The sequence below is a fragment of the Neofelis nebulosa genome, chromosome 3 (genome assembly GCF_028018385.1).
Source record: "Neofelis nebulosa isolate mNeoNeb1 chromosome 3, mNeoNeb1.pri, whole genome shotgun sequence".
Taxonomy (NCBI): Eukaryota; Metazoa; Chordata; class Mammalia; order Carnivora; family Felidae; genus Neofelis; species Neofelis nebulosa.
Genome location: NC_080784.1, coordinates 124,730,889 through 124,749,018, shown reverse-complemented (window position 1 = coordinate 124,749,018; position 18,130 = coordinate 124,730,889). Strand labels below are relative to the sequence as shown.

Here is an 18,130-nt window from a genome sequence, read left to right as displayed (position 1 = left end):
TGAGGAAGCTGTTGTTCAAAATCTATGCAAAAACATATCAAATGGCTAAATGGTCTTTAAAAATATCACTAATTCTAATCCAAAGGAGACTGCAATTTCCTTTGAGTCTCTACAGTAGGATATTACAGCATGTAGACATATGTACTGAGAAGGAAATGATTAACAACATGCAGAGTCCACAGATGAAATGCATAATATATTTGTTTTGTAAGGATAGGCTTTTTTTCTGGTGTGCAAGTATTCCCCAAAAGTAGATACTTTGGAAAACTTGATTAACTTTTCTCAGAAAATTATTGAAGCAGAAGTGTTTTTGTTCCATTATTCTAAAAGCTGCAACTTGAATGCAGCCTCAAAACTTACTAGATAAAATAGAAATACAGTTATCTTTAGTATTTTAAACAAACAGATGCCAAATGTAGAACTATCTTCTTTCCTTTGCTTGTATTTACATTTGTCTCTCATGGGATCATAGTTTGTGAAGTGATTCTTTTTCTCCATAATACTCTTTAACTTATATTCCTTTTCATTTTGCGTAATTATTGTGTCTTTGTTCTGTTGATTACTTTTTCTTCAAAATGCCTGTTTAAAGACTTTCCTACTTAAATATAAGGTCTTTTTGGCTAACTTCAGGTCTTTTGATATTGTGTACCCCTATATGAGTCACTGAGAAAAAAATAGAGCTTTTTGAAATTCAGGAGACAGTTTTTATTAGCCCTCGAAAATGAGTTCTTCTTAATGAGTATTTACTATTGAATTTCAGTACATAAGCCTCTTCTAGTTTTTGAGTAGAATAGTTGACTGATAATACCCCCTTGTTACTCTACCAGAAAAATTAACTGTGTCTTTAGACCCAGTAACTTAAGCCTTATTCATAGTTAGGGAGTTGTTACTTTAGCTTCACAGATAAAAATTTTTAAATACAAAGATAAGAAAGTACTGAAAATGGTCACAAAGACCTACCAATATAGTTTCTTTGATGAGAATATTTTCAAATTGTTTATTAGGCCTAAAAGTGAATTGACACAAGACCGAGACCTAAGATAATCTTGATTCCTGTCCATCTGGTGGACAACTGTGAGCACATCCAATTTTTAAATACATTAAATAGGGAATAAAAAAAATTTCCTAACCACATGCCAGACAGATATAGTGTGAAAATACCTATGTGGAAAAGGCATTCTGGTACCCTTTGATAAAGCTGTATAAAATTCAAGGTTCATGACATTTTAAACTTTTTGAACCAGCTCAAGACTATATACACTTTTAAACTATGAGCTGGATATATTCTTTTGTTTCCCCATTGGTGAAGCAATTAAAATTTTTATACCCAGACTGGTAAGTATGGAGTATCTGAATAGAAAAAGTTATAATTGCTTAACCAGAAAAGTTGTATCCATAATATTATATAAATCAAATCATGTTTACATAAAATAAGACAAAATTTTTGTTTAGGAAAAACCATTTACAATTTATCCTTTTGGGAAAAATCATACCTGTTTTTCACATGGCAGAAAAGCACTCTTCAATTCTGTTGCCCTCCAAAATAGTCTGAGTGTTCGACAGTTGTGGTTATAGTAAAGCATGTTGACAATTTGATAATCAATTTGAGGAAATGTGCTGAGCTTCCTATATTTTCTTCATCTAGTTATTATTCCATAAATAAGAAACCTAAGCCTATTATTATGGATATTTTTGTATCTCATTAGTTTCTTGGATATCTTTTTTTTCTAGCATTGTTTACCCAATACCAAAACATTGCAGTGAAGACTAAAAATTTTGTTCAGATCTATTTTCAAATATAACACCATTTTAGCATATAGTATACAGTTGGAAAATATTTATTGACTTTTCTGGAAATTTAGTATTGTCTAAAATTTTTTTATTAGAAAAATCAATACTTGGAAGAAAAATGGGTTTTTGGAATGCATTTTCTTTATTCTATCAGAAGATGATAAGCTCTTGTCTACTGTATTAGTTGATATTCTCTGTTCACATACATGGCAGCAGCAGAAAGTGGCATTGAAAACATCCTGATAATAATGCCAAATCTGTCATCAAAAATTTACTCTAGGTGATCCACATATTTAATAAATCTGAAAGTTGATTGCAATTTGAATACAAACAAACCAGTAATCTAAAGCAAAGCACCAGTATAATTTAATACTTTGTTGACGAATCTTTTTGTGGTTACCATTTTTATTATCTTACATGTACTATGTAATAACCATGATTAATCAGTAAATATCTCTTAGAAAACTCTGTAATTGAGAAAGTAATTTTTTTTTCTTAATATACCTATGCTAGAGACATAAAATACAGTGAAAACTCTGTTATAATTCTTAGGAAAATTATTGGTGGTAAGCAATAAAACAAGGACTGAAGTGACTTGTTTCACATAATCTGTGCCATAAGAGAGAAGAGTAAAGGAAATAAACTTGCCATCAAGAAAGGAAAAATTAGTTTCTTTCTAAAATGATTAACATAATATACACAATTTATGACTGGCTTCTTCATGTGACCTATATTATATATGTGATGTGTGTGTGTGTGTGTGTGTGTGTGTGTGTGTGTGTATACACACACACACACACATATAATCAATTAAGGAATATGATGTATATTGGATATATAGGATATCAGTTTGAGGATATGATATGTATGCATATATATCGTATATATGTGACATATATGTGAATATATATATGATTTTTACAAATAGAGTTGATTTTTCTCTAAAATCTTAATAACTCCCTGTTACTGAAAGAGTAATTTCTCTTTTTTGTGGTTTCTAAAAATCTCTCTGGGATACTCTTAGGATAATTCTCACATTAATTTACAGCACAGACTCAAGATAACTGAACTATGATTGAAGGGAGGCTGTGCAGTTTAGGAAATGCAACTCAAATGCAAGGGTATGTTGTTGGAGCTAACAATTGAATTTAAGTATTCAGCCTAGTGCATAAATTCAGTTCTTTAAAATAGGCCTGTAAAGCATTTTCTCTCCTCTAAGTAAAGATTACTTTATACATAATTAATTTTAGCTGCTACCTTCATTTCAACCATTAGCAACAATTTCACAATTTTAATCATTTTCCTAGTGAAATCAGTCCAGTAACTTGCCTTACTTGATTTTTCTTCACATTTAAAATAAGAAGAAAAGAAATTAATAAGGAATAATCCTGATTAAAAACTAAAAAGCACTTTGGTGTGAGCGACTTATTTATATTTACATTTTGGTATTACTTCATTACAGGTAAAAAAGAATACTACTTCCTAGATGTTATATGTTTAGAAAATGATTTGCTTTGCATGAGTGAGGAACTATTTCTGCAATTTATTTACCATGGGTACAAGCTAATTAATGATTACATATATTTTCTAAATACTAACAAATTTTTCCCTAACTTTAAGGTAAAAAAAAAATCAAAATGTAAAATTTTATCTTTGCAATTTATTGTCTTTTATTCCCTTAATTATATTGATTTTTCAGTATACCATTTTCAGTGTATTTTGTGTTCATTTTTTTTCCTCTGTTTATAAAGACCTGGAAGATGTGCTTTTAAGCTCACATTCTTTAAAGTCCTGTTTGTCAAATTAAAGTAGTCTACTAATGTTAAACAAATTGTGTTAAAGACTTTTATTATGCACCTAAAAAGTTTTTAGGCTTTAAAAACTTTTGTATAAGATTTCTGAATTTCCACTGTTTGTCCAACAGAGCATTCAAATTTACTCACCTGGTTTGCACTCATGAAGTTCTGCTACGAATGTCATTTTAAACAAATTATTTCACTGAAGGGCAGAGCAGTTAGTTTTTCTTTTGCCTCCTGTTAATTTGTGTATTAACTTGGACCTATTACACTAGCTTAGCTTTTCATCATACTCCTTCTGAAAAATTACTAAAATGCTATTACTTAAGATAGGGTAAGAACTTGGTTTTTAGTAGAAGTGTACCAAATGCACATTTGGTTTAATTCCACATGGTCAAGTAGTGGCATTATTTAGCTTTGACCATTATAGAATGAACTTCTGAATGTAAGAATCTGAAATTTTATCAGAAAAAAAAATGAAATGATTCTTACTTTTTTTGTTAATGATTTAAATTTTGGCATTATGGTACAGAAATAATACTTTCTTAGTATTTTCAGCTTCTAGATTTTTCCTATATCATAATAGTACATTTATAATTGTGATACTAAATAGATAACACAGTTTTAACTGAGGGCAGTAGAGTAACAAAATATGTTTGTGATTCCTCATTCTCTAGCATGTTTTTCTTTATTTGCTTCATGTCTGGATTGAAGATGATTAATTGTAGATATTATTGAATATCATTTTCAAGATTTTCCTCATAGTAAAAGTTTGAGGTGACAGAGGTGGGTTTCTGATTTTAATTCATCCTCACAAGATATAAAGAATTTCCAATTTGGGCTTTCTGAAAGATTCATGGCCTGAATGAAATTAAGTAACTAAAAATTAAAAGCAGTTCCTAATATTTATTATTGTAAATTCTAAAGAGGATACTCTAATCTCTATTATTCTGCCTTAATTTAATTTTTATATTTGTATATTTGTCACCATCATTAGTTATTGCCACATCTTAAATAGCGCAATGTAAATATACATTTACATTTCAGCTGACTGACAGAATTTCAGCATATGAAGCACAGAGGGAGTTTTCTCTACACGTGAAATGCTTCCCAAATTTAAAAATGAGTATTTAGAGTAACAGTAAAACTGAAAGACCAGGCCTTGTTTTTATTCTTGACGTTACTGTACCAGTTGAAATATGATGGTGTCAGGCACATGATTATTGGCCACATACAGGTTTGTAGGTGCCAGAAGTGACATTGGAGTAAGTTTTCAGGTGTTTGGCCTTCTAAGAGCTAAGGCTAAAGCCAGGGATAAATGATGGAATTTGTCCACATGGCCATCTTTAATGTGGGGCTACTTACAATGTCTGCCTAGAGAGAAACTCAAGGCAGAGAGGTATCATATGTAAATTCTTTTGTATAAAAAGTAGTAATCCTGCTTTCTAACTACCAGTAAAATCCAGCCAACATCAAACTGCCTATATTTTGTTAACTGAAACATTTTTAAGTAAATACTGTTTGAAAGATGGATATTGGCCAGAAATCAGAAATCTTTTGTTATGTAGATATATCTTGTTAACACAGTTTTGTGCATTGCAAATAACTTCAGTATAATTTTAAAGTGTGAAAACTTAGTATAATGCTCCAGGGTAACTAGCAATATTTGTTTGGGTTTTTTTTAAGCTAGTAAATCCTTTTGTAAAACAAAAGACTTTTTGTTTTTAAAGATACATGTTCATAAGATATACATGTTGTGATGTACATTAACCTGGCATTTAGTTTGATTTGCTATACAAAAATGTAGGCTTAAATTTTCACCTACTATGGATATGGCCTTTCTCTCAGCAATGAGAACAGACAGGATATTTTTCTTCCACTAAGAGCTGCTTAAGCAGCAGCTGGTAGTAGTCCTCTTAAAACAAAACAAACAAAACAACAAAAAATTTTAACCTTTGAAAGACAGTTTTCTTCAGTCAGAGTAGACATACTTTGTAGAATTCCCTTTTTAGCAGTATCCATTATAACAAGAGTGAGCCTAGGAGAAAAAAATTAGTCTACTATACTAGATTGAGACATATTCATTCTAGATGTCATTGGATTGAGAAAAGTAAATGGGTAGGTGTCTTAAGAGTAATAAACCATTTTTCCTTTTTGTGATTCTGCTTTGGGGATTTTGCTGTTGCTATTGTTTTACATTATCCTCACTCGTAATTTTGTCAATTCTCTAAAACTTTTACAAAAAAAAGGGAAATTTTACTCTTGTAGAGACTCTTGATTTTCAGAACCCAGAAAAAACTTTTGAATTCTTTTCTGTTTTTTATTAACTGTTAAAAAGCAAGAATTGTGTAAAGGTATTGCTTTAAACCTCCATGATTCTCAGTACTAACGAATCTTGATTCTCTGTTTTTTTTTTTTTCATTGAAATTACTGTTTGTCCTTGAAATGCATAACCTAGGGCTTAAATTATAGGGATAATCCAGGTGTAGAACACATAATGCATGTTTTTGTTTAAAAAGAGCTTTTAAAATTGAAGTTAATTTTAAACACATGTATTTTTATTTTTTTATATGCTCAACACTAGGTTTAGAATAAAAGTTCTCCACTTTCCTGACCAATCAGCAAAAAAATACTAAGTAATAAGTAACTGAAAAGGAAGTCTACTTATTCCTGACATGTGTATGTGTAAAGTTTTTAACCATGAATCATCCTCTTGGTAGCTGTAAAGTCAGTTTCCTTTTCACTATTATATTCACTACAACTTGTTTAAACTTATCATTTCTATTCACTGTTTTACATCATTTTTAATTTTTGTAGCCTTTTTTGGAAGTATATATATGCCAATAGTTAGGTGCACTTTCTTCAGTCTTTATTCTTAAATGGCTTTTATCCAATTTGTATTACAACTCTTCATCAAGATTTATATTTGCTTGTTTTTGTTGTTTCAGCTGTATATAATTCACTTGATTGTAGATGGGGTTTTTATGCAAGCCTGTAAATAGGAATATTGTACTCTTTATACTATGAATAGTATACATACTATTTATACATACTAATGTAGAGACTATGTATTTTGAGTTGTGTATCTTATTTGACACAGTTTCATCATTAAATCCTGTTTACCAATAAGTTTAATCTTGTAACATTGTCTATAAGGGCCTTTTCTTGTAAATAAGGTAAACATGTGTTACAGTCTTCTTAAGAAACTAATTCTTTATAGTAATTGATCAACGTAACTTCAGTTGAGTTACTGGGATTCTTTTCTGGACCTATAATCTATCTATACCAATGTTTTAAACATTAAACTTAAAACTCAGGGGGAAAAAGGTTCTTCAACTTAAGATCTTCTCTCCAGATCTCCATTCTTTGGAGTTTCCATGAGTGTGACCTGAAGAACTTGGAACCATTGAAATTCAAATGTAGGTAGGTAAGTGTTCACACCAGCGCATGCGTTGATTGCCTTATATCTCTTTGTATATGCATCTGTATTGCACCCCCTCAGTGCCTTTCTTCCTCTTCCTCCCCATAGATCATGTAGGGCCTGTGTCATCTTGATATTTTGTAATTCTGTATTTTGGTCAGTATTTGTCTGTGATGTGTGTCAGGAGCAGTTTTTAAAAGTCTTCAGACGTTTATGACATCGTGCTGTCTAAAGACTGTCTTTCACACATAAGTGTTTGCTATGTACGAGCCTGGGTTGCATTTTGTGAATTGTGTTTGTTGAGCTCTGATAAACATTCCCCTGGAGTTGCTGGTATTCATTGAAGGATACAAAACTTCTCAGTCTTGGACTGTTTCACTTTTTCAATTCTAGAGAATGCGAACCATTTCTGGTTCTAAGAATTTTTTCCAGTTAGTCTTTGATTTAAAAGTCATACTCCTGATAACCATTCATAATAACATGAGCGTGTCACCTTCTATCCTTTGAAGACCATTCATAAGCTTTCTTTGGGCAATAAGAAAAAGTGATTAAACTTCATCATTTGCTTCCAGCAATAAGAATACCAATTTATTCCACACAATTTATTCTACTTAACCCCCACCCCACCCTCCAAAAAACTGTTGCTAGCTAACATACTAAGTTGTAACTGAAATAGGCAAATAGACCCAATCATGGAATAGTCCCCTAAGCTTAAGTAGAATTTCTACCCAAATAAGCAAAATAGGATGTTCAGGTGCTTAATGTAATTTTGGTTAAAATATCTGAACACCAAAATCTAGTATTCCTACCATGCTTTTAATTTTTATTTCTTCTCCTGTTATCTCATCTGCCAAGCACATCATTGAATTTCAGAATCTCTATTCCATGTTTTGTTTTATTTTCAATCTCCTCTAAAAGGTAGGTAATCCTTTGGCAGTGGTTCTTAAACTTTTGGTCTCTGAACTCTTTTAGACACTTAACAATTACTGAAGACCCTATAGAACTTTTGTTTATAAATATGGACTATTAAAAAAATGAGCTACATCTATCAATATCTACCATATTAGAAATTAAAATGGAAACAGTTTTAAAAATTATTTAATATTGCATATTAAAATAATAGCTCATGTTACCGCATCTTTTTATGCAAAATAACTTCAATTTTAAAAATATTGCTGGGGCACCTGACTGGCTCAGTCAGTAGAGCATATGACTCTTGATCTGAGGGTCATGAGTTCAAGCCCCACCTTGGGCATGCAGCCTACTTAAAAATTAAATGCAAAATTAAATATATTGCTGAGAAGAATAGCATTTATTTTACTGTGAATGTGTGCTGCAGAAGAATATGATGACTACCAACACAATTTGGTGCCACCGACTGGGTCATAATAAAGCCCAGCGGTTTTACCCACCATTGTTTTTGTACCATTGGGTAAATATCAATACAGTGAAAAAGGCACATAAAATCTTGGTATTTTTATGAAAGTAGTTTTGATTCTGTGATCCTCTGAAAGGGTTTTAGGGACTCCATTTTGAGAACCGTGTTCTAGGATGCCTGCTTATCTTGAAATGAAAATTTGTATCAATCTGTTTGAGTAAAGTTTTTTTTTCCTCATTTGGGCCTTCATTATCCAGGGAGAATGACTTGCCTGCAGTTGGTATAAACAGACGTTAGAGTTATTTGAGTATAATTTTTGTTTTAGTTAGCCTCATAGAAGTGGATATAAAAGAAAACACCCAAGTGATCAAAAATGGGTATGTCCATTGGATGACTATATAATTTTTCTCTTTACTTGTGTGTGGTATGTGTGTTGTATGTGAGTATACAGTTAATTTGGCTCCTGGGTAGCTTTGAAACACATTTTCCCAAAACAAAGTGATTTTCATGATTTGTGGCGATTTACATCAAATGCCATTGGGCTATACTTTTTCTCCTGATCTACTATAATTTCAAATATTATTGCTTCAATTTGTATGCCAAAGATTTTATGAAACTATGCAACATTTCTTAACTTTTTGCCCCTCATTTCCCTGGAACCAAAATTCATACCTTAAAAGCAGTCCAAGAAAGTGGTAGAGATGCCAAGTTAGGAGAATATGAAGAACATCCTCTTCTAAGTGGCATTCTCCTATTGAGTTATCTCCTTCATAGCATTTGTTATTCCTCTGATGTCCCTGGACTGTTGGATTTGTATAGTTTGTACCAACAGTACTGAGGGGGTGTGTGATGCTTACATATATGCAGACGTACAGTGGAGTTTGACTCACACTCAATGCATGCGCTAGTGCTCACGCTTACATACCTGAAATTTAATGATTCAACAGCTCTGCAGTATTTGAAGAGGTAGTCAAAATGAGTAAATAAATAAATGAAAGTTAAAAATACTGCTAAGGAACAAAGATCTGCAAAGGTGATCCAATAATAAGGAACTTACTGGTAAGTAATCAAAATAATTTCTAACTTGGAAGGCTTATTGGTGCATGATCATTACAAATACTGTGGCCACAATACAAGTTTTCTGCCAGTATAACACTTAATACTATACCTTATAAGTAATTTAATAATACCTTATACCTTATAAGATAATTTAATAGTGCGAATCATTCATCAGTTGCTGAGTTGTATAAGAAGAAAATATTTAGCATCAAAAGCATAAAAACATCATTTAGTTGAGTATATTCTTTTATTTCTGTCTCCTTTTATAACAGATTTCATAACTCCATTGCCAAATTTGAAATTGTTTCAGATTTTTTGAACTCTAAATGTAAACTTCCCTTTTTCTCAGGGCTGTTTTCTTGTTTTGGTGATAGGCCCCTTTCTAAGATAGATGGGCCCCCAACAACTGAACCAGATACTATGCATACACTCATCAGTTTTCAGGGTGATAAGCCTCTGTTGGCTGTCTCTTCATACTTTACGCTGAAAATAGGAAAAATTAACCACCGAGACTGCCAGGCATACAATCAACTGGAACGTGAGGCAGCTCAAGGGCCTTCATGTTCTTATCTGACAATCACCCAACTGCCTCCTTATCTATTGGTTAAGAACTATAAAGAGTGATGAAGGGTTATTAGGCAAACTGTCAAGGGATACATGCTAAAAGGAAAATGTGTTTGTAATAAACAGGATTTTTATCTTTAGATTCCCAATAGGGAACTTAAAAGAATTTGGAGAAAATTATTATCTTAAAAATGGCATATAATTTTTTAAAAATTTGAAACCATTCTTGTATCTTTGGGTGAAACAGTTATTAATAGTGTTTTGCATAAGCATGTGTTGATGTTTTTCTTAGCTTATTCTGAGAGGCAGTACTTTTGGTTTTCATTTGGTTTATTTACCTTCAGCTTTGGTACAGGTATTCTATCATAATTGTTCATGAAGACCATTGTGGAAATCCAAGGCATATTAAATACTTTAAAACCAATTAGTTTCTTAGAAAATGAAGGCAAACAATGATGACAAAGCTTATTGATCTCATTCTCTTCACCTCTCAAGCCAAATTTTCCTTTCTTTACTAAGATGCTTGTCACTATTATTAAAGAAAACGTTGAAAAGAAAAATATTTTAAGTAATACATTTTTTCCTTGTTAAAACTACTTTCCTTCCTAGCAGTCATCGAAGAACGCTCTGGTGCAAATGATCAAAATAATTTTTGTGTATTATATATACTTTTCATTATTATGAAGCAACCATTTTTAAAAGATTCTAAGATTCTGTCTTCTCTTGGTCTTTATTAAATTGGTTTCTCTATGCTTTTCATATAGTCTGATTTCCTATAATACAAATATTACTTTGACTAACATTTTCACTTAACAACCAGTGGTAATGTTTAATTATTTATGCACTTTTAAAGCCTGCTCTACAAAAGTATAAGACCCTGTTTTAAAAAAATGATTTGACACATTGTTTATTTCATTTCTAAATTTCCTTTAATCATTGAAAAGATTCAAAACTCAGCTCTTGTGAACTAATGTTTTTAAATGTTTCAGATAATTATATGGATGAACTTAATCTTGTTTTACTGTACTTGAAATAGTATTGAGTTTGCAATAGGGAGAATAAGGTGTTTTCTTCTTACTAATGTCCATTTGATACATAAACACTTCTGTTTGTTTGTTTGTTTCTTACAGATTCCCTTCAAGCTCAGCTTATCAATATGGGTGTTATACCTACCTTAGTGAAATTACTGGGCATCCATTGCCAAAATGCAGCTCTTACAGAAATGTGTCTTGTTGCATTTGGCAACTTAGCAGAACTTGGTAAGTCCTAGCCATGAACCACAAATGTAATTCACTTATCAGTGTACTTACAATAAATTTTCCTTTAGATGTGAACACCCAAAGATCCACGTAGATTGTATTATTTTTTGGCAGCATTTCGCTTGCTTCAGTGTTTAAAAAAGTAGATCCAATTATATTTTATGATTGAACTGTTTGTAATTGGAGCTGCTTTGCTTCCCTCATTGTTTTATTTATCAAAATTTAAAATTTACACTTGTATATAATTCATTAGAGTCAAATATTTAAAATGATTTCCATTTGACTTTAGTATTCCTATATGAGAGACAGTCTTGAAATCAAGTATTGTATTTCCAGGACAAAAATAAAGTCGGTAATTTATTACATTTTATATAAACTATTTGTTCATCAGGTAAAAAGGAGTCTAGCAGACTAAGGCTTTCCCCCTCTTTTTACAAAATCCATCAAAATGAGAGAGGACTTTTTTATAAAAATATGTTTATAACAGCGTTAGAAAATATTCTGAGAACTCCTTGAAAATCAGAAGGCAGATGGAAGCAGACCAGCCCAGTCATAACAGAGAAGGGGACTGATGACTCCAGCACCCCTATCTCTTTTCTCTGTTTTATTTTTCTCTGTATCATTAATGATACTCTTCTTTCTGGCCTCCCTTCCCATGATTTTTGATATAAACTTACAATTACTGGTCTGAATCTACCCCCACAACCATATTCATAATAAATTTCATATTCTGGGAACAATGAAGCCAAATGATGTTTTGTCATAACTAAATATAACAGCTAAAGCAAATTCTATTAATCATACCCATTTTATACATAAATAAACAGAAGCACCAGGACTCTAACCTTGGATTTTCTAACTGAAAGCTCACGTTCTTACATACTGCATATTAAAGTCTTGATCTCAGTACTTTACTTTTGCATTGACTTCAAGTTAAAGGAACAGAGATTATTTATCAAAGCTAAATTTTAAAAGTCTTTTTTTTTTCTTAAAAATAGCAACATGTTTAGATTTAATTTCTTTTCATGAGACAGCTAGATTTTTTTTAGCATTGATGACACACAGTGTTAAAAGTCATTCTTATTCAGTGGGTCATCTCCTGGTATTTATGAATGTTCTTGTCTTCTATTTTCTTCTGCTTTTCTTCTTTTTCATACTGTCTCATTATTTCTATCATTCACGTAAGACCAAGAAGGAAAGAACATTTATTCATTGTTTTACAAGATATTAAAATAGGTTGTCAGTTTGTGTTTGGTATACTGTATAGAAATAAAACAGAAGTCATGTTATAATCCCTGATAATGTTATAATCTTTGTAACAGAAGCATAAACATCATTTAATGTGTGTTGCCTGTGTTAAGGTATCAGGATTTATTTGGGAGATTGCATAGACCACCTCAATTCAGCCTCCTCTCCCTGGCCTTTACTAAAAGATGGATATACACTCAATTAGTTCGGTCCGATTTAATAGTCTATTTCCAGTTGTTACTGCCTTTACCCCATTTGGAGGACAAAAGGATAACCAGCTGTTACTGCCTTTACCCCATTTGGAGAACAAAAGGATAAAAGAGAAATACTCCTTTATATACTAAGACTTCTAGAGTTTATATCATGTCTGTTACGTTCATGTACTATCTAGGTTATATGTCAATACTGAAGTAGAACCTTATGCCCCAGAATACTTTTCTTCTTTTCAGTGTGTGCTTTATTCCCCATGAGTTAAAAAATCGACATAGTATTATTTTTATCAGCATAGGGTAAATATCAAGTTCCTATCATATTTGTATTACAGACTTCTGAATATGGCATATCACTATATGCTAGAGTTACTTTTTGTCAAAATTTTTAAATAAAAATGTTAAACAGAAATTTTTGTGGTTTTTGCTCACAAAACATATAGCTTAAAGACAAAATATAAAATAATTCAATAAGTACAATCTATTATGGAATTGGGGACAAAAAAAGGAAAATGCAGCTCTGCCTTTTTGTTCTCGTTGAACCCTAGTTTATGTACACATAATTTTTTTATATTCACAATTATAGCATGAATACAGTTTTAAAGTTTGCATTCTTATCTAATATTATAGATTAAGTATGGGATTTTTTCCCTTTTTATTTGGTTCCAAAATCTTCTATAAAGAAAATTTTCTGCTTAAAATACTAGGATTTTGAGGGTAGAGATGTTAGCATAAAAACTTGAGTTTAATTTCACTTCCTTCTGGAAACTAAAACTTCAGTAAAGGGATACTTTTTAAAAGGCTTGAATTTTCAAGGAAAGAGGGAAAAAAGGGAGGGGAGGGGATAACAAAAACATTTTAGGACCTGGGAAGAAATACCAGCAATAACTTGTGTTTTTAGCAATACTTTGATATCTTAATCCTGAATTGGAAAGCCAAGAAGTAACCAATTTGCTCTTTGGAATCTTCAAAAGGATCAGAATTTGGTGGTATGAAAATGTTATTCTCTTTCCTCTTTCTTTTTCTCTCTTTCCCTCTTTCTTTTTCCTTCTCTCCTCCCTCTTCCTTCCTTCCTTCCTTCCTTCCTTCCTTCCTTCCTTCCTTCCTTCCTTCCTTTTTCTCTCTCTTTCTCATTCATTCATTCATTCATTCGTTTAATCAAACGTGTTTATGGGGATAGTTTCCTACTCATCGTGATTCAGGGTGCTTTTAGTGCTGCTTCCATCTGAAGGAACACCCTTCTGTAAGCCTTGCTTTTCCTCCCATAGACTGGCAAAGGACAGTAGAGCAGCCAACACAAACAAATTCCTTTTGGGCATGGATGTTTTGGATACTAACCCTTTAATGGATTTGTCCTTTGCAAATATCTTCTCCCATTCTGTAGGTTGCCTTTTAGTTTTGTTGATTGTTTCTTTCACTGTGCAGAAGCTTTTTATTTTGATATAGTCCCAGTAGTTTACTTTTGCTTTTATTTCCCTTGCCTCAAGAGACTTTATCTAGAAAAATGTTATTACAGCCAGTATTAGAGAGATTACTGCCCATGCTCTCTTTTAGGATTTTTATGGTTTCAGGTCTCACATTTAGGTCTGTAATCCATTTTATGTTTATTTTTGTGTGTGGGAAAGAAAGTGGTCCAGTTTCACTCTTTTCCATGTGGTTATCCAGTTTTCCCAACATCATTTGTTGAAGAGATTTTTTGCTATTGGTCATTCTTTCCTCCATTGTCGAAGATTAATTGACCATATAATCATGGGTTTATTTGGGGGTTTTCTCTTCTTTTCCATTGATCTATGTGTCTATTTTTATGCCAGTACCATTACTGTTTTAATTTTGTAATTACTTTGTAATATAACTTGAAGTCTGAGATTTAGATACTTCCAGTTTTGTTTTTCTTTTTCAAGCTTTAGCTATTCGAGGTCTTTTGTGGTTCCATACAAATTTAAAGATTGTTTATTCTATTTCTGTGAAAAATAGTATTGGTATTTTGATAGGGATTGCATTAAATGTATAGATTGCTTTGAGTAGTATAGACATTTTAACCATATTTGTTCTTCTAACCCATGAACATGGAATGGCTTTCCATTTCTTTGAATGGTCTTGAATATCTTTCATCAGTGTTTTACAATTTTCAGAATACAGGTCTTTCACCTTCTTGGTTAAGTTTTCTCCTAGATATTTCATTGTTTTTAATGTAATATACATGGATTATTTTCTTAATTTCACTTTCTCTTGTTTCACTATTAGTGTATAGTAATGCAACAGATTCCTGTACACTGATTTGTATCCTGCTACTTTACTGAATTCATTTATCAATTCTAGTAGTTTTTTTGGTGGAGTCTTTAGGGCTTTCTATATATAGTATCATGTCATCTGCAAATAGGGAGAGTTTTACTTCTTCCTTACCTATTTGGATACCTTTTATTTCTTTATGTTGTCTAATTGCTGTGGCTAGGACTTTAGTACTATGTTGAATAAAAGTGGTAGAGTAGAATCCTTGCCTTATTCCTGACCTTAGGGGAAAAACTCAATTTTTCACCATTGAGTATTATGTTCACTGTGGTGTTTCATATAAGGCCATTATTATGTTGAGCTCTAAACTTACTTTGTGGAAGGTTTTTATAATGAATGGATTTTCTACCTTATCAAATGCTTTTTCTGCATCTATTGAAATGATCGTATGTTTTTTTATCTGCTCTCTTATTGATGTAACATATCATACTGATTGTTTTGCAAATATTGAACCATGCTTGCATCCCAAGAATAAATCCCACTTGATCATGGCGTATGATTTTTTTAAATGTATTTTTGGATTCAGTTTGCCTAATGTATTGTTGAGGATTTTTGCATCTATATTCATGAGAGATATTGACCTAGAGTTCTCTTTCATTGTAGTGTCTTTACCTTGCTTTGGTATCAAGGAGATACAGGCCTCCTAGAATGAATTTGGAAGATTATTTCCTCTTTTGTTTTTTGGAATAGTTTGAGAAGAGTGGGTATTAACTCTTGTTTAAATGTTTGGTAGGGTTCACCTGTAAAGCCATCTGGTCCTGGACCTTTTTTTGTTTGGAGTGTTTTGACGACTGCTTCAGTTTCGTTGCTGTTAATTGGTCTGTTCAAATTTTCTATTTCTTCCTGCTTTAGTTTTGGTAGGTTATATATTTCTAGGAATGTATCCATTTCAATTTGTTAGCATACAGATTTTCATAATATTCTGTTAGAATTATTTGTATTTCTGTGGTGTTGGTAGTTGTTTCCCCTCTTTCATTGGTAATTTTATTTGGACCCCTCTCTCTCTCTTTTTTTTTTTTTTAATGAGTCTTGCTAGAGGTTTTTATCAATTTTGTTGATCTTTGCAAAGAACCACCTCCTGGTTTCATTGATCTGTTCTATTGTTTTTTGTTGTTGTTTGTTTTGTTGGTTAGTTGGTTTCTACATCATTTATTTCTGCTCTAATCTCAATTATTTTCTTCCTTCTGTTGGGTTAGGCTTTTGTTTGTTCTTTTTCTAGATCCTTAAGGTGTAAGGTTAGGTTGTTTATTTGAGATTTTTCTCTCTTCTTGAGGTAGGCCTGTGTTGCTATAAACCTCCCTCTTGGAGCCACTTTTGCTGTATTCCAAAGATTTGGGACTATTGTGTTTTTGTTTTCATTTGTTTTCATGTAATTTTTTATTTCTTCTTTGATTTCTTGGTAGACCCATTCATTGTTTAGAAGCATGTTATTTAACTGCCATGTATTTGTGTTCTTTCCAGATTTTTTCTTGTGGTTGATTTCTAATTTCAGAACATTGTGGTCAGGAAAGATGTATGGTATGACTTTGATTTTTTTTTAAACGTTGAGATTTATTTTGTAGACTAATATGTGATCTATTCTGGAAAATGTTATATATGCACTTGAAAAGAATGTATGTTTTGCTGTTTTAGGATGAAATGTTCTAAATATGTCTTTTACATCCATCTGGTCCAGTGTGTCATTCAAAGTCACTCTTTCCTTGTTGATTTTCTGTGTGGGTGATCTGTCCATCAATCTAAGTGGGGTGTTAAAGTCCTCTACTATCAGTTAGTTCTTTTAAGTTTGTTATTAACTGTTTTATATATTTGGGTGTTTCCACGTTGGGTGCATAAATATTTACAATTGTTATATCCTCTTGTTTGATTGTCCCCTTTACTATTATATAGTGTCATTCTTTGTCTCTTGTTACAGTCTTTGTTTTAAAATCTATTTTGTCCAATATAAGTATTGCTTTGCCGGCTTTCTTTTGACAGCCATTTGTATGATAAATGTTTCTCTATCCCCTCACTTTCAATCTGCAGGTGTGTTTTGGTCTGAAATGATAAGCAGCATGTAGTTGGGTCTTGTTTTTTAATTCACTCTGTCACCCTGTGTCTTTTGATTGGAGCTCTTAGTGCATTTACATTCTAAGTAATTATTGATTATTGCTATTTTGTTACTTGTTTTGTGGTTTCTGTAGATTCCCTCTTATCCTTTCATCTTGTGCTCTCTTTCATTGTTATCTTTCTTTAGTGATATACTTGGATTTCTTTGTCTTTATTTTTTGCATATCTATTAACTGCTCTTTGATTTGAGATTGCCATTAGGTTTGTATATAATCTCTTCTGTGTATAGCAATCTATATTATGTTGGTGGTTACTTACATTTGAGTCCTCACTTCTCTCCCCACCACAATTTTAATGTATGGTGTCATACTTTACATCCTTTTATTTTGTGAGGCCCTTGACTGTTTTTTACAGAAATATTTATTTCTACTGTTTTGTGTTTTTTTATTTATCATACTCTAATTTACAGTTTTTCCTTTTTCACTTGAAGAGTCTCATTTAATAGTTCTTGTAGAGCTGGTTTAGTGTTCATGAACTCCTTGAGAAACTTTTCATCTCATTCTATTCTGAATTATACCCTTGCTGAATAGAGTATTCTTGGCTGCAGATTTTTCCCTTTCAGTACTTTGAATGTATCATGCCACTCCCTTCTGGCCTGCAAATTTTCTGCTGAAAAACCCACCGATGGCTTTATGGGGTTTTCCTTGCATGTAACTGTCTTTTCTCTTGCTGTTTAAAAATTTTTTCTATTGATCACTACTTTTTAGCATTTAATTACTGTGTGTCTTTGTATGGACCTCCTCAGGTTGAATTTTTCGAGGGAATCCCTGTGCCTTCTTAATCTGATACCTGTTTCCTTCCTCAGATTAGGGAATTTTACAGCTATTATTCCTTCAGATAAATTTTCTGCCACCTTATCTCTCTCTTTTTCTTTTGAGATCCCTATAATGTGGTTGTTACCACACTTGATGTAGTCAGAGTTCCCTAAGACTCTTCTCAATTTGTAGAATTTCCTTTCCTTTGCTCAGCTTGGTTACTTTCCATTACTGTCTTCTGGGTCGTTAATTCAT

General features: G+C 32.0%; 1 protein-coding gene across 5 annotated transcripts in view; it reads left to right on the top strand.

Moving 5' to 3' along the window:
• Positions 1 to 18,130, top strand: part of RAP1GDS1 (Rap1 GTPase-GDP dissociation stimulator 1) — a 170,344-nt gene that overhangs the window by 111,064 nt on the left and 41,150 nt on the right. For all 5 annotated transcript variants that reach the window (XM_058721852.1, XM_058721851.1, XM_058721853.1 and 2 more), the window contains one exon: positions 11,140 to 11,268. In XM_058721852.1, the coding sequence (XP_058577835.1) occupies positions 11,140 to 11,268 (129 nt within the window). The remainder of the gene's footprint in view (positions 1 to 11,139; positions 11,269 to 18,130) is intronic.